At 42.4% G+C, this 20,102-nt stretch overlaps 1 protein-coding gene across 2 annotated transcripts in view; it reads right to left on the bottom strand.

The window, feature by feature from the left end:
* The window catches only part of SDK1 (sidekick cell adhesion molecule 1), an 882,012-nt gene that overhangs the window by 515,304 nt on the left and 346,606 nt on the right, over window positions 1–20,102 (bottom strand). For both annotated transcript variants that reach the window (XM_078440087.2, XM_078440088.2), the window contains exons 2-3: window positions 11,920–12,079; window positions 377–483 (exon numbers count right to left, since the gene is read on the bottom strand). In XM_078440087.2, coding sequence (XP_078296213.2) covers window positions 377–483; window positions 11,920–12,079 — 267 coding nt within the window. The remainder of the gene's footprint in view (window positions 1–376; window positions 484–11,919; window positions 12,080–20,102) is intronic.

The raw sequence follows: 20,102 nt of genomic DNA, 5'->3' as shown, positions 1-20,102 counted from the left end.
GGGTTTAATTTTTTATTTGAAAAACATTTGAATCTCAACATAACAATGATAATAAAAGCCACGAGCAGCTAATTCATAAAAGAGAAGGCATCCTGTTCATTTTTTATGTCTTTTTGTCCTCCACAGTGCCTGACAGAGCCCCTGAAGGGTGAATTTTACACAAGGGCTATTTGGCTCATTAGCCCCATCACCATCACTGGGCCAGCTACACTGGCTACTTGTCTCCCAACAAATTTTAGCAATGACCCTATCCCCAAGAGAATCTGAGACACAGTCTCAATTCCCACAACAGGTAACAGTGATTGTGATCGGCATTCCCCACAGACACTTTGTTTCTGTGATTCATCACTTGGAGACTTTTCCAATGCACACATACATGCGACTTGAACTTCTGATCTTCTCTGCAAGAGAGCTCCCATCCTGTTTCGCACCACACAGCGGTAAAACCCAGCGTCAAGCCTCTGTAAGGACGGGATAATGTACCTGCCAAACACCAAAAAGAAGTATTAACGGTTCTGTGTCTAGAGCAGTTCTGGCACCACATGTTGCAAGTGTTCAACAAGCATTTTTGGTGAACTGTCTATGCAATCCTTCCGTGGCCAACACGCTGACCCCAAATGCAACTTACTTGTGACACTACATAATCGATGTCTGTCTCCCCAGCTAGGCGGTCACTGGCACAAGCAACCAGCCTCTAGACCTGCCCGGCTCATGACTGTGCCCTGGCACCCAGCACGATGCCATGCATGGAGTACTTATCACGCACAACTAGCTGAACACATGACAAATGTGAAACAGCTGAAGGTCATTACATGTAAACTAGACCTTTCAACAAAAAGTGTTATAATTCTATTGGAATTTCTAAAAGTTATTTCTAGAACTGGAAACCATCTTTATATAATGTGTTGTGTCACTCTATATAAAAATTCAAGCAACACTTTCAGGATGAGACACGGGTGTCATCGAGGCAGAGAGCAGGGACACTCAGTGTTGCAGACCACCCCCCCAACATAATTCACACACTTCCCTTGCCCACTTCCCCACACACGGTCTGACATTAACTTTAAAAACATTTTGGATAACTGAAAGGTGGTTTCACTTGTATTTTCCATTGTTGTGGCTGTAAGCAATCGTCATCCTTCAAATCAAAGTCTTTCTAAAAACTTCAGTAACATTTCATAGTAGAAAAAAAATGTACTTAGAAGATACAGTTTCCATAAAAGCCCTGCTTTAGGTTTATGGTTAGTTTTATAACTTAGGATGTTTTGAAATCCATAAGCAAATAAGATTCATAACCAAGGACCACTTGAAGTGGGTTTTATAGCTCTGGAGCCCCAACCTTTCACAATACCTGAGAGAGTACACTAACTGGTTTCTAGGCCATGTTCACAAACAAACCAAGAATGAGGCTGAGTCCTGGCTACTTCTTACACATGGGAAGGTGCGTACTACAAAAAAGAAAACAGAGAGCTAAAACCCAGTCTAAAGGTAGCCTATCTTCCGAAAAAGAGAAAACTGAGTGATGCTATCCTTCATTACAGAGAGGTTCCGTACATACATAATTATCATCAATTTAAAACTACTTCTCCTAACAAAGGATAACCAGAAACTTTTAAAACTCAGGTAAAAAGCACCACGTATGGTAAGCTTTCTTGGCTCAGTTCCTAAGCATAGCTTGAAATCACTTTTATATTCAACTGATTGCTCAACTTTTTATTCAAGTATGTCCAATTAGTCAACCTGAAAAAGGAACTTAAAGGCCTAATTTTTAAGTGAATAAAACACTTGGACAATATAGGTAATTCAGCACTAAGCAAATATTAATCAAAGTATGTTTTCCCTCTGATAACCATCTTGACAGTCCCATGACAAGATTAATAAAATCTTTTATGAAAAAATATCGCTGAGTTTTAATCTTCAAAATTTTATTCTATTCTGAGGAATGGCTCATCTCAAACACAAAATTAATTAGTGTGGATAATCAGAGTAAGATCAAACTGAACACAAAGAGTCAACGCCATTTATTTAAATGACAAGTCAAGACTGGAAGGATGAGCAGCTTTGATGGTTACATAACTGTGATTATAATAAGGAGGGGTTTTGAGATTAAGTTGACACAAAGCCAACATGGGTGTTTTGAAATGAAATAACACGAGTCATGGGAGCACGTGTTTGAAAAAAACCACACGCACAGTGTCACCTCTGCAACGTGTCCGCGATTATATAATTGTTATCCATTCCATTTTCTGTCTCTTGTGGGGTCCTAAATAGATTTTAAATTCTTATGAATTTCTACAGTAATCGTATGTACTAATGCACGAAAATAGCAGTGTTTTCAAACCACAGGGAGGAGCAGATACAAAATTGAGTATTAGGCATATGCTGTTCCGTACCAACTCTTTAGTCTCATGTCTCGCCAGGGAAAAAATATACAAAAAAGTTGCAAAGTACTCCACCTATTACAAGAATTCCTACACAAATTATGTTCACCTAACAGATGGGAATATTCACTGCAAGCCCATTGTTTATAAACACACATTTTTAAGCAGAGAAAGTTTCCTGGCTCTTTAGAAGAAAGTATGATAAAATCTTAGCACCATATGCCACCAAAATATAGAAAATGCCTGCTCCTATTTCAAATAAACACAGCAGGGAATGTTTGTATTCACTGGATAAAGGCAGAGTTTCTACTAGACTAACAGAACATTTTCCAGGGCCAGTTCGTTATCAGGAAGAGCAAATTAAAGAAAATCAAGCACAAAATCACAATAAAACCAAGGGTTTAAACGTCCATTTCTGCTCAAGTAGGAGAATACCTCAGTTCTGAAGTGCTTCTCAGGGTGGGCCACATGAACCATCTCAGGGTTTCTCTAACAAACAACCTGAGCTCCATTTCGACCCGTAAACAATGGCCTGACTAGCCCTGCCTGGAGTGAACGTGTGACCTGGTTTGGGCTGCCTAGGATCTAGAGCACTGTCCTGTGTTTGGAGAATTTTCCACTCTGTGGGTCTCAGTGGAGGCAGACCCCTGGACACACGTACTCTGGGTTTTTAGACCTGAGGCTGAGGAGTAGGGCTAATGGAGAAGCGGTCGGACGGCATCGGTGCTGGTGCTCAGCAGAGCCCTGGACCAGGGGCACAGCGCGGTGTCCAGTGCCAGTCGGGGCAGAGGCTCAAACAACGGCATCCCGGGCCCAGTGGGAGCAGCGGCAGGAGCCCCGGGGGGAACGGCTCCTGGGCCGATTTGGCTCTGAAGGCTCCTTCAGTCTGCCGGTGGTTCGGGGACCAACCCGGCGTCCAAGCAACAACTTCCCTTCCCATTTCCATCAGAGAGAGTTTGCCCCTGTGGTTCGTCCTAGAACCCCCCAAGGCCTACCCTCCAGAGCACAGCCAAAATAACCGTGGCTGGAAAATCTTTTCACGTTACCAAGCACTCACCGTGGCCACAGAAAACCCTAAATAATGCCTCTTGGAATCCTCTCTTTTAGAACTCATGGCTTCCTGGCAAACCACTAAGAACCATTAGGCGATAAACAATCCCCCCAAAACTGGGACAAATAAACCTGTTCTGAGTTTTCCTGAATGTGCAGTGCTAAAAGCTTAGCAAGTGTCTGACAAAATGCTGCCTGGTTGTAGACTGGCTACTTACTGTTGAGAGGTTCTTCCAACAACAGCGAGCTACTCTAAGGACACAGGTCTAACAGTCCCACCGTGGTTCAGAATAGCGAAGGCACATCCGTGCTTCTCCCTCTGAAGTCAGGTGACATAATTCAATTCACAAAACAGAACTCTCATGCCCATTAAAACTAGATCTAAGGCGGGGCGCCTGGGTGGCGCAGTCGGTTAAGCGTCCGACTTCAGCCAGGTCACGATCTCGCGGTCCGTGAGTTCGAGCCCCGCGTCAGGCTCTGGGCTGATGGCTCGGAGCCTGGAGCCTGTTTCCGATTCTGTGTCTCCCTCTCTCTCTGCCCCTCCCCCGTTCATGCTCTGTCTCTCTCTGTCCCAAAAATAAATAAAAAACGTTGAAAAAAAAAAATTAAAAAAAAAAAAAAAAAACTAGATCTAAGGCACAGGGCACTGGCATAGCTCAGTCAGTTAAGCATTGGACTTTGGTTCAGGTCATGATCTCACAGTTTGCGAGTTCGAGCCCCACACCAGGCTCTGTGCCGTCAACTCAGAGACTGGAGCCTGCTTCGGATTCTGTGTCTCCCTCTCTCTCTGCCCTGCCCCTGCTCACACTCTTTCTCTCTCTCAAAAATAAACAAACATTTAAAAAAAAAAAACAAAACTAGATATGAGGCTCTTTTCTTTGAATGGGGGGGGGTCTACATTCATTTCAGGCCACTTCAGATAAGACTATCCCCCACAATTTGATTTTTTTATGCTGGTATAAAAATATCTATTTTGCATGAAAATAAACAACCAAGTTCTATAATAAACTTTCCTATCTTGGCCCAATGCCCAATCTTATTCAAAGTGGGAAAAAAAGGTTATGAAAAAAAAAACAACTGTAAGCCACTTATACCTTTCTTGGGATTACTTTCATTCTTCTTTTGTGAGAGGAGATGATAAATAATTAGGCTTTCGATTCTATTTTTTATAAATTTCCTATGTGACATTAAAAAATAATAATCACAAGTGGAATGAGTCTATAGCTGGCTTCTTTCACAAGCAAAATACTGAAATGAAAACCCCAGACTGAAACACGTTAAGAAGGAGATCTTAGGACCCAGAGCTGTAAGCAGCATGGGCCTATAAGGGATTCTACTTCTCGGAGCCAAACTGTGTAAGACTAGTTCATTTGAGCCAAAATATAACTGTGATTATTGTGAGCTGGGCAGTTCAAAGAGGACAGGACCAGTGGAGAATTAAGCAGCAGAAAAGAGTGACTATAAACCAAGACGGGAAAACTGAAACCAGACAGCTGGGGGCACCACGCCCTTGCGCAAAGACGCGGGTGGGTGTTGCACTCAGTTCAGTGAGATGATGGAGAAACCAGTGGGTCATCACATGTCACCTAACGGAAGAGTTCTCAGTTAAACAGACCTTTCCTCTTGGTGACTGGGGGACACAGCAGATCAAAAGCAAAACAAAACAAAAAACATGTAGAGGAGTCTTTCCCATGATGTAGTAATGAAGCCTAATTAGCTGCTTTGTCTCAGAGTCTGAAGATTTCTGAACACTGATCTTACGTCTTGGAACACTGCTAAGCCCACTTACTAGCTTTAGCAGCTTGTTTATAGACAACGTCACATTTTCTACATAGACGATGTAGAAATAAAGACCTTCAATCAAAGACATTTTTATGTCTTACAATCTAGATGCTATTTCTTTTGTACTTTTCTTCCTTATTGCACTGGCCAGTAACACCACTACAGGGACCAGAGGAGCTTCCCGCACTTGGGGGTCTGTAGGTTTCATCAACTGGAGAGCATCTGCCATCTGATTTCTTCAATTTTTCCACTCCTGCCTCCTTTGGGATTCCAAACACACTCACATTAGACTCTCGGAAGTTGTCCTGTAAGTCACTAATGCTCTTTTCATTGTGTTTGATTCCTTTTTTTTTTTTTTTTTGGTATCTGCCTTTCATTGTGGATAATCCCACTGCTGTATCTTTAAGTTTACTAACATTTTCTTCTGAAACATCTACTCTGCTACTCTCCCATCCAGTGTGTTTTTCATCTCAGATATCACAGGTTTCATCCTCAGGAGTTTGATTTCGGCCTTTTAACATCTTGTATGTATTTAGCTTTGATCACAGGGAATACGGTTATGATGTTTCAACAGTGCCTTTCTCCGCTAATTCTAACATATGTGCCAGCTTTGGCTCGATAGATTAATAGATTGATTTTTGTCCTCCTTAAGGGTCATGCCTTCCTTCCTCTTTACATGCCTAATAATCTTTGATTCCATTCTAGACATTGTGGATTTTACCCTGTTTGGTGCTAGATATTTTTGTATTCCTATAAACATCCTTGGGCTTTGCTCTCTGATGCTTCAAAGATACTTGAAAGTCGTTTGATCCTTCCTGGTCTTGTTTATAAAATCTTAGGCAGGATCAGAACTGCATTTGGTCAAGGGCTAATAATTCCCACTACAGACCCAAGATACTTATGAATCCTCTATCCCATAACCCCATAAATTATGAGAATTTGGGGTATGGCTGGTGAGAACAGGTCGTCCGCCCAGCCCTGTGGCGAGCATGGGAAGTACGGCCATCACTTCTGGGCAGCCCTTTCCCTGGCCTTGGGGAGTCTCCTCACCAAACGTGCTGATAAATATTCTGCCAAACACTCAACACAGAACCGCTGTAGACCTCTAGATTCCCTTTCTCGGGCACTCGGCCTTGATCCCTCTGGATTCTCCAATCTCCTCAACTCAGGAGTCCTCCGGGTATTAGTGCCCCCCGCCCCCACAGCCACAGCCTGGAAATTCTGGCACAGAAGAAAAGCTGGGCCAGTCAGAGGGCTCGCTTGGTTTCTGTCTCTGGTTTCTGGCTTCTGTTTCTGGTTTCTGTCTTGGATACAACTGTTTCATATACTTTGTCTAGTTTTACGTTGTGCAGATTTCCTATCTAGGATTCTCTTTTAAATTTTTTTTTTTTTCAATGTTTTTTATTTATTTTTGGGACAGAGAGAGACAGAGCATGAACGGGGGAGGGGCAGAGAGAAAGGGAGACACAGAATCGGAAACAGGCTCCAGGCTCCGAGCCATCAGCCCAGAGCCTGACGCGGGGCTCGAACTCACGGACCGCGAGATCGTGACCTGGCTGAAGTCGGACGCCCAACCGACTGCGCCACCCAGGCGCCCCTAGGATTCTCTTTTATATCTCCCAGTGAGGCTTTCCACTTTTCTTCGTGTAGGTTCTTATAAAGGTTATTCCCAGGTATTTAATAATTTTTGTTGATACTGTGAAATTTTTCTTCTTAAGACATAAGAAAAAAGTTACTTTGTCCTTAACCACCCCTATTTTCTTACTGGAATTAAAAAAAAAAAGAATCATCCATCAAGTTTCTATTGTTTATACTGTCACAGAAACTGAACCACAGAGACGGGTCACGTAAGGAGATATAAGATTTTTAGCACTTCACAGTATCCAATTATCCTTCCTGGTATAAAATGAATAGTACGCCTAGCACTAAGAAATTATTGGCTTAGACATCTATCTACCTGTATTCGAATGTAATTTTTTATCTCCAAGTAGAAAGTAATTGAGAATAAATACTTTCTGGGGGAAAAAAAAAAAGAGACCCATCTGCCTTTGACAGCTATGCAAACCTGGTTTAATGACCTAACTATTACAATTGTGGCTACAGGATCACCTATGCCTGAATGTGGATATAAGCATCCATGGGAATAACATTTGCAACTCACTGAAATTTGGGGGGCAGTTTGTAACACAATCAGCAAAGAAAATGCTATTTCCAGTCAAAGCTGGAAAAGCTGAGTTTATATTATTTTCCTTTACAGGATTAGCATTTTCATACTGACATCAAAGGGGGGGGGGGGAGAGGGACTCAATTTCAGAGAAAAAACTGCTACCATTTTCATAAAGTAGCCATGTTTTTCAATTTGAGACTTAGAATGTCTAATGGAGGTTAACATATGACAGCTGAAGGTGCTTATTGGAAGGAAGTAGATGAAAGAGTAATTTGAAAAAAGAGCATGAGCTTTTTGGGCAGCGTTTATTTCTTGAAAAAAGGGAGGACAAAATACTATGGATCCTTGACAACCCATCTTGGTGTCTGAAGCCCTCAGTGAACAGAATGTAATTTACCACGTTGTTCCCAAACTGTTGGTGCTTTAGAACCACCCATCTCTTCCTACTAAGTTTCCAGGGAAATGGGAAGGAAGCATCTACCCCATTGTAATGGTCCATGTGTAATGAGCTGCCCCTGCAATCCTGCCTCAGTGACCCACAATGCTTCGCCTTCCTGAGGATTATCCAGGGAGTGTCAAATTAACAGGTAAAATGTCTAGTGCAAAGAGCAACGCCAAAAAAACCTCCACCTCCTTGCACATTTTCGAGTGGACAGCAGAACTGTTTTATCCTAAGTCTAAACAGCTGCATATATAACAGTGGCATGATGTATGGTTTAGCATTTTAGAATCAAACTATTACACCGCTGTTTTACATGCATCCAATGGAATATAAACAATATAATGATTTTGAAGTACACATCATCCCTTCTTTAATAATGAACTCTTTAACAGATAGGAACCTTCATACTGCTCCTTTTTACTCTTTGAACTTAATTAGTAGGTCTATTTATCCCAAAGAATTTTATTCTAATGTAATATATTGTTATGCTTCAAAGATACTTCTTGATTATCCATCATACTTCTCTGAAATAAAAATACACATACAAATGGCAATTTAAAAAGGATGTCCTTTGATCAAAACATTCTAACTGCTAAAAAAATTCTTCTGTATTACAGGGTCACAGCAACTATTATATTACATAGTTTATCAAAAAAACATAAATGTATCACAAACTTTGAAATATAATTATTAAGCATTAAAAACTTAGAAAATGTGTCTCTTAATGGGAGGATAGTGGTTGGTTTTTTTTTCAATTACTTTTTATTTCATTAAATGGCAAGTTATTTACTATTAGAATAAATAAAATTGGATACAAATTAACAACAAAGAGAAAGTACTGACCACATATTTGCATACAGTTCATTTAAATCTAAAGAGTACACGGAAGAAGGAAATAAACTAGAGAAGAGATTGAAGCATAGCAACAATCAAAACACAGGAAATTAATGAAAAAGGATATGGATTTAGAATCTCAAATCATCTTTTTTGCAGAAGTTAATGAAAGTATCTTCTGAATAAGTGTTTGAGAAAATACAAAGCCCTAACTTTCCTGTCATGCATGTTCTTCGTACATCACGATACAACATGGTTCTGATGGAAGTAAACAGAACTTTCTTCCTCCTCCTCCTTGAAATGTGCCACTGAGCCCTCAGCCTCATTACAGAGGAGGGTGAAATGCAGACACAGTGTGCTTCATTAAAGAGCATTTCACAGCTTGTTTCTTCTTTCCAACAGCTCTGGAATACTCTGCTTCTGCTACGTGTAAGTGGACACACCCCGGGGCGCCGCTGTGAGCATGCTGCCCGGAGAAGACAAGGTGCCCTCAGCCGTGGGGATCTAACTTGCACGCGCTCTTTCCTTTGCTCTCACTACACGTCCCTTGAGGCACAATATATTCTCTGAGGACAGTTGGAGAATGGAAATGGCGGGGTTGTGTCAAAAAAATGGTACAGCTCTTGCTGCCTACCTATATACAACATGTCCCAATTTTTTTTTTTTTTTAAATCCAAGAATGGTCAAAATATCCCATTTCTAGAGCCCTACTTTTCCTTAAAAGGAATATGTATAGACTAGAGGCCAAGTAGCTCTTCAGGGGTTGTTTAAAAGAGCCCCTCATTTTGTTCAAGCCAAATATTTGGACCTAGGCACTCGTCCTGCACCTGAGAGGCAGTTCCACAGGAGGACTCAGATGGGGAAAGTGAGCCTTCCTTCGGCGAACTGGGGGAAACAGCACAAAAGGGCAGAATCCCGGGTGTCTGCAAAAAGGCATGTTCTCAGTCAGCTCAACCTCAGAAAACACACATATGGAAACTGAACATCTAGAAAGCAATTCCTTTGCCACTATCCATGACCACATACCCCAATCTGAACACCATCATTATAGATCATCCACATTACTATTTTTTATATGGAAGAACAATCTGGATTCTTCTGAGACTTCATCCCTTTCTCCCAGGGGCAGACAAAACATTATGTCATTTCATTTTTATGAGAACCCTCTGAATTGGGTTTTATTATACCCATTTTACAGATGAGAAAAGCAAGATCAAACTGGTTAGGTAACCTGTCCAAAGTCACACACATAGTAAATTGAATAGAAGTATCCGAATTCAAGGCACCTGCTGTTAAAGCCCATTACTCACACATGCTTCTCATTTCTAAGCTTACTTTTTGTCTTTTTCTTTCTTATGCCCCTCCTAACAAACCAAGTACTCTAACGTCTCATTATGATGATATACAGTATCACCTAGGATTTATTAGCAGATTGCTTGTGGGCCAGAACATACACTGTTTTACCTACATTAGAGCCTTTTAACGCTCACAACACGACAAATGAGATACGATCAGCCCCATTTTGCAGACGTTAAAAGTGGAACTGATAAGTGGCTTGCAGGAGATCACACTGCTAATGCTAATTGGTAGTTAGCTGGGATTCAAACCTGGGTCTGTTGATGTCAACATGCTCGTAACTATTACGATAAATTGCTCCTACAACAGCAGATAGTCTGACAGTACAGGCCTGATCATGAGAGAGGTGGTCACAAACTCTTACGTCTACAAAGGGCAGGGGAAGAAGAGAACTGAGCAAAGCAAGTGTGGCATCATACAGATGATGTGGGGACCAGAGCACTGAGAGCCAGAAGGGCTGTGCCCTTCCTGAAGGGGAGCACTGGCCAGCACCTGCTTCTGGGGGTGGGGTGGGGAGGGTTGCGGAGGCAGAGCTGAGTGGCCAGGCCTTCTGACTGATCAACAGGGATCAGAGAGTGGATTTTTATATGAAATCTTGCAATTTTATTTTTTTTTTCAATATATGAAATTTATTGTCAAATTGGTTTCCGTACAACACCCAGTGCTCATCCCAAAAGGTAAATAGCAGGTAAGTTTTTATTTTTTTAAGCTTATTTATTTTGAGAGGGGGGAAGAAAGAAGGAGGAAAGGGGGAGAGAGAGAATCCCATGCAGGCTCTGTGATGTCAAAGCAGAGCCTGAGGAGGGCTCGATCTACTATGAGATCATGACCTGGGCCAAAATCAGGCATCGAACTCTTAATGGACTTAGACACCCAGGTGCCCCTCTTTTATTTTTTTAAGTTTATTTAAGTAGTCTCTACAGCCAGCATGAGGCTTGAACTCACAACCCCTCGATCAAGAGTCACATGCTATTCCGACGGAGCCAGCCAGGTGCCCCAAACCTCTGACTTTTCAAGAGAGTGGGTGATGGGTTATGCCCCACGTTGAGAACTCATTACTCTATTTAAAACACCTCTGAACAGCCAATTCTCTCAGTTAAATAAGAGCATGACATTGCTGATTGCGCTGATCTGGGGACCTTTTGGACTTTTTAGGAAGTCACTGGTTCTCCATCCTCCTCAGAACTGTTGCATCTGGTATAACCAGCCCACACAGAAACGGAAGCTCAAGTTGAGATTCGAACCTGAAAGACCTTGGCACCACAAGGAGACACGGAGGCTCGAGAGTTGGCGCCACTGGTGCTGGGTGAAGCCACACCTCCTACGCGGCTGCATCTCGTCCTCGTCCCCACTCACTACTTGTTCTCTGCCCCGTGTTGGGCTCACTGCAGCCGCACCCAGGACTCGAGTGAACATCCTTGCTGGATGAGATGCTGTGCTCACGCCCCTCCCCCACACTTCCATCCTCCCTGTCCTGACTCTGAAAGTCAGCCAGGTAAATTTTCTGTTGACGCCTCAGAGCTCCAGAAGCTCCTGATTTAAAGATCTCTGTCTAAATATTCATGCTCGTTGAATACGAACGACACTGGCGGGTGGGGCCGTTGCCACAAGAGTGCAAATTTATCACACGAAACCTGTTACTTGCATCCCTCTGTAACTACAACTTTTTTCAGTCTGGTAATTTGGCTAACAGACTTCCTTTTACAAATATAATGATACACTTCCTAGGTATAAATACAATGTCGATCAGAATATTAAATCACATTCTAATTAAATCTATCCCTTTAATCCTAATGCATTAGAAATTCAATCAAATATTTTCACCTCTTGTGCTATTATGGCCCAAAAGGCAAATACTCTAAACACATCAGCCTGAAACGGAATCTTATTTTCAAGCAATCAATTACTTATATTCGCTGCTGTAGGTGGTGAGCTCACTGTCATTGTGCATCCACTTGAACTCCAAAGGCCAGCTCCCTTCAGCGAGGCAAGTGAGAACAAGGCGGTTGCCTTCCAGGTGGATCTGCGGCAGGCCTGGCTCTGTCTTAAAATACGGCACGACATCATCTGAAATGTTCAAAAAAAAAAAAAGAGAGAGAAAGAAAAAAAATTGAATGAAATACACATGAAAATGGCATACATCCAATTAATCAATCACTTATTTAAAGAGACCTAATTTTAACAAGTATAAATGATGGCTATTTGGCCCAATTAAGTAGCCAATCATCCTTGACCTCCTGGAAGCATGTAATACCCTAGATAATATTTCAAAAGGCTGAAAAGCTCAATGATCAGCACCATTTGAAAACGTGACAAATTCATCCAACCTATTTCCATTTACGATTAATACCTCTTTAACAAAGGGGCATAGTGGGTGATCTCTAGTCATGCAAGTCTGGGTTTCAACCAGGCATTATATTTTCAAAGTGACCAAGGGATACCCACTTGGTATCAAAGTGGGCTCTAAAAGAAATGTTTCCATAGAGACTTCAACTGGTTAAAAAAATAAAAGACAAGCAAGATTAACATGCACACATAAATGACAGGAATCACAATCCATCTTTCATCACACACACACACACACACACACACACACACACACACAACCTGTCTCTTTAGGGACTTCCGGTGGGCGAGTAAACTGGAAACCCCCGCGTACTCCGAGAGTAAAAGACTACAGAGCAGTGGGAACACAACATCTACTGCCACGCACACCCCCACACATGAATCTCAGACATGTGCAGGCCAAGAAGCCAGACAGAAAGAAGTTACTACAGCATACACTTCCATCCAAAAGTTCATAGCAGTTCAAAATCAGGCAGAACTAATGTGTGGTGTTAGAGTTCAGGACCAATTTACCTCTGCGGGATAGAACAGTGGAGGGGTGTAACAGGGAGGTGTAACGGGCTGGGGGGGGGCGTGTAACAGGGGGGCTCACTTTGTGAAACTTCACAGAAAATTGTTCTATGTAACGTGTGCAATTTTTATACATATGCTTCAATAGTTAAAACGTATGTGTGTGCACATGTATGTCACACACACGTGCATATATGAACATGGGACACTTAGCTTCTAGTTCCAGCCCCATCACTAATTTTCTACATGACCCTGCTCAGGGCACATGGCTTTCTGCTTCTTCAGCAGTAAATTAAGGAGAATTAGATGGCTTGTCATTTTTCTATACAACCCCCCCTCCCCCCCCCCCCCCCCCCCCACGTACCTGCCTCATCGGCTTCCTGTCTCTATTAGGCCCCCTACCCTCTCTACTCACGTATAAACAATCCAGCCATGCTCACTTTTTAACTGTTAACCAGGCTAAGCCCTTTCCATCTCGGGGCCCTTTCTCTGTGCTCTTTCCCAGCCCTACACTGCTCCCCAGTTCTGTGACTGCAGACTCAACCTTCAAGTGGACCCAACTCCTCCCCACCAATGTGCCCCAACAAACCATGACATTTATTTCAGTCAGGATACTTGTCCGACAATGAAACTGAAGTATTAATGGATCACACCCAATGCACAATATGCCCTATCTTGATCACATCTGAATTCCCAGCACCTAGAACAATGCCAGGAACAAGGCAGATATTGAATAAATACCTCATTAATGAATCAACAGAGTAGCAATAACACAGATAAGAGTAACAGCTAGTAGTCACTCAATTTCTCCTATGTGCCAAAAGCTGTTCTAAGTATCTTGTAGGTACTACCCGATTTGATTTTCTTAAAAGCCCTATGAAATACCAGATGCCATTATTATATTCATTCTACAGATGGGTAAAAGGGAGACCCAGGGAAACTAAGTAACTTGCTCAAGGCCACCCAGACAGTGAGCGGTAAAATCATTTAAAACCCAGATCATCTGTTCCAGAATCCACCAATTCTGTATATTATCACTCAAAATGCCAAGGGTTTCTCACTGAGGACAGCCTCTTCTCACGAACCCATGTTTTAACCTCAAATTTTGGGTTACTCTGTGGAATTGCTAACGTGGAGTATTAAATTACTGTATTTGTAATAAATTAATAAACAGCATATTAACAGTGCTAAGACAGAGACTGTATTTTTACAGTAAGCTGCAGTCCATATAGCCAGTTTCTTTTGTACTTAAAATACAGAATTTAAATATACATTTGACCCTTGAACAACATGGGCAGTAGGTGCACCAACCCCCCCTCAATAGTCAGAAATCCCCACACAACTTCTGACTCCCCCCAGAAGTTAACTACTGATAGCCTACTGCTGACCAGAAGCCTTACTGATAATATCAACAGTTGCTTAACACGTATTATATACTGTTTCTTGTAACGCAGTGAGCTAGAGAAGAGAAGAGGTTAGGAAACTCTCATGAAGAGAAAGTACCTTTACAGTTTGGCACCACAAAGAACCCACAGATAGGCAGGCCCACAGCTCAAACCCATGTTGGTCAAGGGCCAGCTGTGTAGAGGTTGTTTTGCCATTGTGCTGACCACTGCATTCTATGACTGGTGTATCGATAATACGATATCACCAGTCTATTACTAGTATTCATTCAAATAATTAAATGTTAAATTGTACTTGTCACTGTGGTAAGAACATATAAAAAAGATTTAACCTTTAGTCTACTTAATGAGATGCCATGCAGAAGCTAAGGGCTAAAAGATCAGTAGGAGTCAGACACTTGAGTGATGTCAGGCACAAAGGCCCTGTGGTGGTAGCAAACATGGGGAGTGAACCTGAAAAGTACAAAAGACTGAAAAGCAAGCAGATGTGCAGGTGCAGAGAGAGTGAATGGAAGCAGGGTGAATATGGCCCAGGCCTTACAGGGAGTTGCAGACAAGGTAAACGAACATCATGGTTTCCACATCATTGCGGTGTGATTTTTTTTTTTTTAATTTTTTTTTTTTAACATTTATTTATTTTTGAGACAGAGAGAGACACAGCATGAACGGGGGAGGGGCCGAGAGAGAGGGAGACACAGAATCGGAAGCTGGCTCCAGGCTCTGAGCCATCAGCCCAGAGCCCAACGTGGGGCTCGAACTCACGGACCGCAAGATTGTGACCTGAGCCGAAGTCGGACGCTTAACCGACTGAGCCACCCAGGCGCCCCGCGGTGTGATTTTCAACGGTGCCACTTCACGTTCAAAAATATCCTTGTGTGCATGATACTCTACATGGAAAATCCGAAAGACTCCACCAAAAGACTCCTAGAACTAATACATGAATTCACCAAAGTTGCAGGATACAAAACCAATTTACAGAAATCAGTTGCATTTTTATATGCCAATAATGAAGCAAAAGAAAGAGAAATCAAGAAAACTGATCCCATTCACAACTGCACCAAGAACTATAAAATACCTAGGAATAAACCTAACCAAAGATATAAAAGATCTGTATGCTCAAAACTATAGAAAGTTTATGAAGGATACTGAAGAAAACAGAAAGAAATGGAAAGCCATTCCATGCTCATGGTTTCCAAGAATAAATATGGTTAAAATGTCAATGCTACCCAAAGTAATCTACACATTCAATGCAATCCCAACCAAAATTGCCCCAGCATTCTTCTCGAAGCTAGAATAAGCAATCCTAAAATTTGTATGGAACCACAAAAGACCCTGAATAGCCAAAGTAATATTGAAGAAGAAGAAGACCAAAGTGGGAGGCATCACAATCCCAGACTTTAACCTCTACTACAAAGCTGTTATCATCAAGACAGTATGGTATTAGCACAAAAACAGACACATAGACCAATGGAATAGAATAAAGAACCCAAAATTGGACCCACAGATGTATGGCCAACTAATCTTTGAGAAAGTAGAAAAAAATATCCAATGGAATAAAGACAGTCTCTTTAGCAAACAGTGCTGAGAAAGCTGGACAGCAATGTGAAGAATGAAACTAGGCCACTGTCTTACACCATACACAAAAATAAAGTCAAAATGGATGAAAGACCTAAATGTGAGGCAGGAAACCATCAAAATCCTAGAGGAGAAAGCAGGCAACAACCTCTTGGACCTCAGTTGCAGAAATTTCCTACTAGACACATCTCCAAAGGCAAGGGAGTTAAAAGCAAAAATGAACTATTGGGACCTCACCAAGATAAAAAAACTTCCTTACTGCAAAGGAAACAATCAACCAAACTAAAAGGTAACCAATGGAATGGGAAAAGATATTTGCCAATGACGTATCGGAGAAAGGCCTAGTATCCAAAATCTATAAAGAACTTCCCAAACTCCACACCTGAAAACAAATAATCCAGTGAAGAAATGGGCACAAGAGATAAATAGACACTTTTCCAAAGAAGACATCCAGATGGCCAACAGACACATGAAAAGATGCTCAACATCACTCCTCATCAGGGAAATACAAATCAAAGCCACACTGAGATACCACCTCATGCTGGTCAGAATGGCTAAAATGAACAAATCAGGAAACTAGATGCTGGGGAGGATGTGCAGAAATGGGAATCCTCTTGCACTGTTGGTGGGAATGCAAACTGGTGCAGCCGCTCTGGAAAACAGTGTGGAGGTTCCTCAAAAAATTACAGATAGAATTACCCTACGACCCAGCAATAGCACTGCTGGGAATTTACCCAAGGGATACTGGTGTGCTGATGCACAGGGGCACGTGTACCCCAATGTTTACAGCAGCACTTTCAACAATAGCCGAATTATGGAAAGAGCCCAAATGTCCATCAACTGACAAATGGATAAAGACAACACGGTTTATATATACAATGGAATACAACTTGGCAATGAGAAAGAATGAAATCATGCCATTTGCAGCAACATGGATGCTGAGTGAAGTAAGTCAGTCAGACAAAGACAGATACCATATCTTTTCACTCATATGTGGATCTTGAGAAACTTAACCAAAGACCGTGGGGGACGGGAAGGGCAAAAAAAGAGTCACAAACTGAGAGTGAGGGAGGCAAACCATAAGAGACTCTCAAATACAGAGAACAAACTGAAGGTGGATGGGGGTGGGGGAGAGGGGAAAGCAGGTGATGGGCACTGAGGAGGGCACCTGTTGGGATGAGCACTGGGTGTTGTATGTAAGTCAATCTGACGATACATTATATTAAAAAAATAAACAAAAAATAGAGAAGATATTGCTAGAAAAAAAAAGTCCTTGTGTGAACAGTAAAGTATGTGACCACCCCACCATCGGCCTTGGTCAAAGCACTGCCAGTGTGATGTTGATGATGAGTATGATTAACCATTATTATAAAAAGGCAGGAGACAGCCTTTGAAGGAGCTGTACTGTTAAAAGTTCATCTGGCCGCTCCACAGAGAAGGAATTAAGAGGGGCCAGAGCAGAAGGGGTAGACCAGTTAGGGCCGCTGTGGTGATCCCGGCAAATGCATTCGAAGGAGACGGTGGTTTGGGTCAAGGTAATCGCAGCGGTTGTGGTGGAGACGGACAGAGATGGGCGGCTTTAAAACGGCATCTAGGCGGCAAGAGAAATTCGTGATGGACTGAATACGGGAGTAAGGGCGAGGGAGGAGTCTCAGGTCTCCGACTTGCCTGATTTTGTGTTCCACGCCCCCGCTCCCCGATTCTGTTATCAGTGCCAAGAATGCAGTGAGAATGAGCCCCAGCTGCTGTCCTGTAAGAGGTAAGCGTCTCTGCCTGACGCGGGGACAGAAGCGGCAAAGCGTCAGCCACCGTGACCGAGATTGGTGACTGTGAGACAGGAGAGCGGCCGCTCCTCGCCGCTCCAAGGCTGCGGCACGCCGCCTGCTCTGAGCCACGCCGCAAGGGTGTCCTCCGGCTGTGACCACCAGCAGTCAAAGCGTGTCCGGCGTCCCTCTCTGCTACGTACTTCGGCTAACACCGTCCACTGCCATGACCCAAGTGGCCTCATGAAGCTGAACTGCAGTGACTGTGGCTCTGGAGGCTCAGAATGGACCGAGCTCTGGGCTTTAACGCCCTGCCATCTGAGCCCTGCTTAACAATGGAGAAAGAAATGCCACTTCATACGGGTCCTGTGTCCTACAAGAATGAGTCATAAAAAATAAGTCTTTTGAAAGAAAGAAGCTTGAAAACAGACACTCAAGAATTTGAATTCGGTTTTTACAACTGATAGAGCATCATCGATTTAATATATTATAGAACTGTTTTGAATGTAAATGATTCCATAACTCAATTTTTCCTGGAATTCATAGTTTACTAAACATGCCTATACTCCATGCAAATTATTCTGCGTACTCGGGTCTAGCATGAAAAGAAATCTTCATGAAGAGTAGTTTCACACAGCAGATGAGCAAATATCTTGTGATCCAAATGACCACAGGAGTGTGGTCAGTGCAGACACTAACATTTATGACAGAAAGAAGGGAGGTACATATGCCAGGGCTCTGGGCTCTATGTGCCTAAATTACCGTCATTACAAGTATTTTAACACAGTTGAGCCGGTGTGCAGAATAACAGAGTTATCTCTGAGCCCAGCACTGTTTACCACTGAAATATATGCAGATCATGAAACTAAGAGGGCCTGAAGGTAGCAGAGCACAAAAGCTTTGGAAACAGAAAAAGATGCAGAAGGGTTGGTATCAGGTCTGCATAGACTCTTTAAAAAGCAGGTAATCTTTATACACCTTAAATGAAACAGAGAAAAGTCTGAAGAGATCCATAAACACAAAAATGATTACATTACCTCCTAAATACCATCATCAAACTCTGACCTGGGGAGAAGTCAATGGTCCACCTGATACTCTTTGCGGGGTGAGTGTGTGTGTGTGTGTGTGTGTGTGCGCGCGCGCGCACGCGCACGTGTGTGTTTTCCCAAATAATGACTAACAGTTTTCCCTTTCCTTGAAAAAAATGAACATTAAGTATGCTTCGGTATTCTTACAATGAACGTTATAAGACTCTGGAATAAATTACTATGGAAAACTCGGAAATTTCCATTTTCACATACTTTTAAATCGAACATAAGTCATTTATGAACGAGAGTCTCGTCTGCCTGGATAATACAGATTTAAGGTCCATCCAAAGGAGAGAAATGGACATAACTTTCTCTCAAGATAACATCATAATTTTATGATGTAGAAGTCACTTCCCTAAATGGACTTTCAAGGTCTGATTTAATGGAAATAGATTTAACTTCACCTGTTCAACGTGGAGATAATCCTCTGCTCGTCTACAAAGGGGCCACAACCCCAACCTCCACAGTAGAAATCATCCACTCCTGTGGGAAACTGGCGGATGAGAAGCCCTGAAGAGAACCAGAGACTATGGTCACGGGCCCACCTACCATGAAGAAGGGGAGCTTGCCATAGGTTTTAATCAGCTGCTTCATAATGGAAAATCATGGCTCTACACCAGAAACTCTGTCGTGGCAGAGTGGACAGGAATCAACTACCACGCGGCGAGAAAGTCCAACTTCAAGGTGCTCGGTGACTCTGCCGACGAGAGGTCAGTCAGCATCATCATAATCGGTTCAGGGCCTCACCTCTTCTCTCCCATTTAAAGAGATGATGAATACAAGAAGTAATAACCAACTTCCACGTGCACCACAGACGAGGCGGGTCCAAGGCGGACGAACCCCACACATTCTGGACAAGCGACGGGGAGTGCTACCTGGCAGTCGTCACCAGCAGTGTCAGTTGGCCGAGGGTCCGGCGGGAAGGATTAGGGATCGCAGCGTGAATGGAGCAATCGGCTGGAGCAGGACCTTTTATTACTGAACTCTGCTCTCTCGATAGCTGAATTTCCCAAGGCAACTAATCTTTTGCTTTAAACCACTCATCTTCCTTTCAAAACTTCTTTTATATCAAATTCAAACATTTTCCTGCCCTAAGCTTATGAATTTACAACTAACAGAAAGTTTTATTTTTCAAATCCCAGTGAGAAACAAAAGCACAGGGCATAATGTATCATTTGTGAACACTTATTCTGAAAAATATGGGTAGAAGATCCTTTTCTGGTAAATATAGTCATTCAAATCCCAGCTGCTGGCAGGTCATTATGTACACCTACTGAAGCCGGGAATTTAATCTCACAGTGTGTTGTACTTTTTCATAATAGTAATATTAATCTTTTTAAAGGCAACAGTTGTGCATTTCAAGTATATTTCTGAGGTAAGATGTGAACATGATCAAATATGTTCT

This window comes from Panthera onca, chromosome E3 (assembly GCF_046562875.1).
Source record: "Panthera onca isolate mPanOnc1 chromosome E3, mPanOnc1 haplotype 2, whole genome shotgun sequence".
Lineage (NCBI taxonomy): Eukaryota > Metazoa > Chordata > Mammalia > Carnivora > Felidae > Panthera > Panthera onca.
This window is presented reverse-complemented; position numbering and strand designations above follow the sequence as displayed.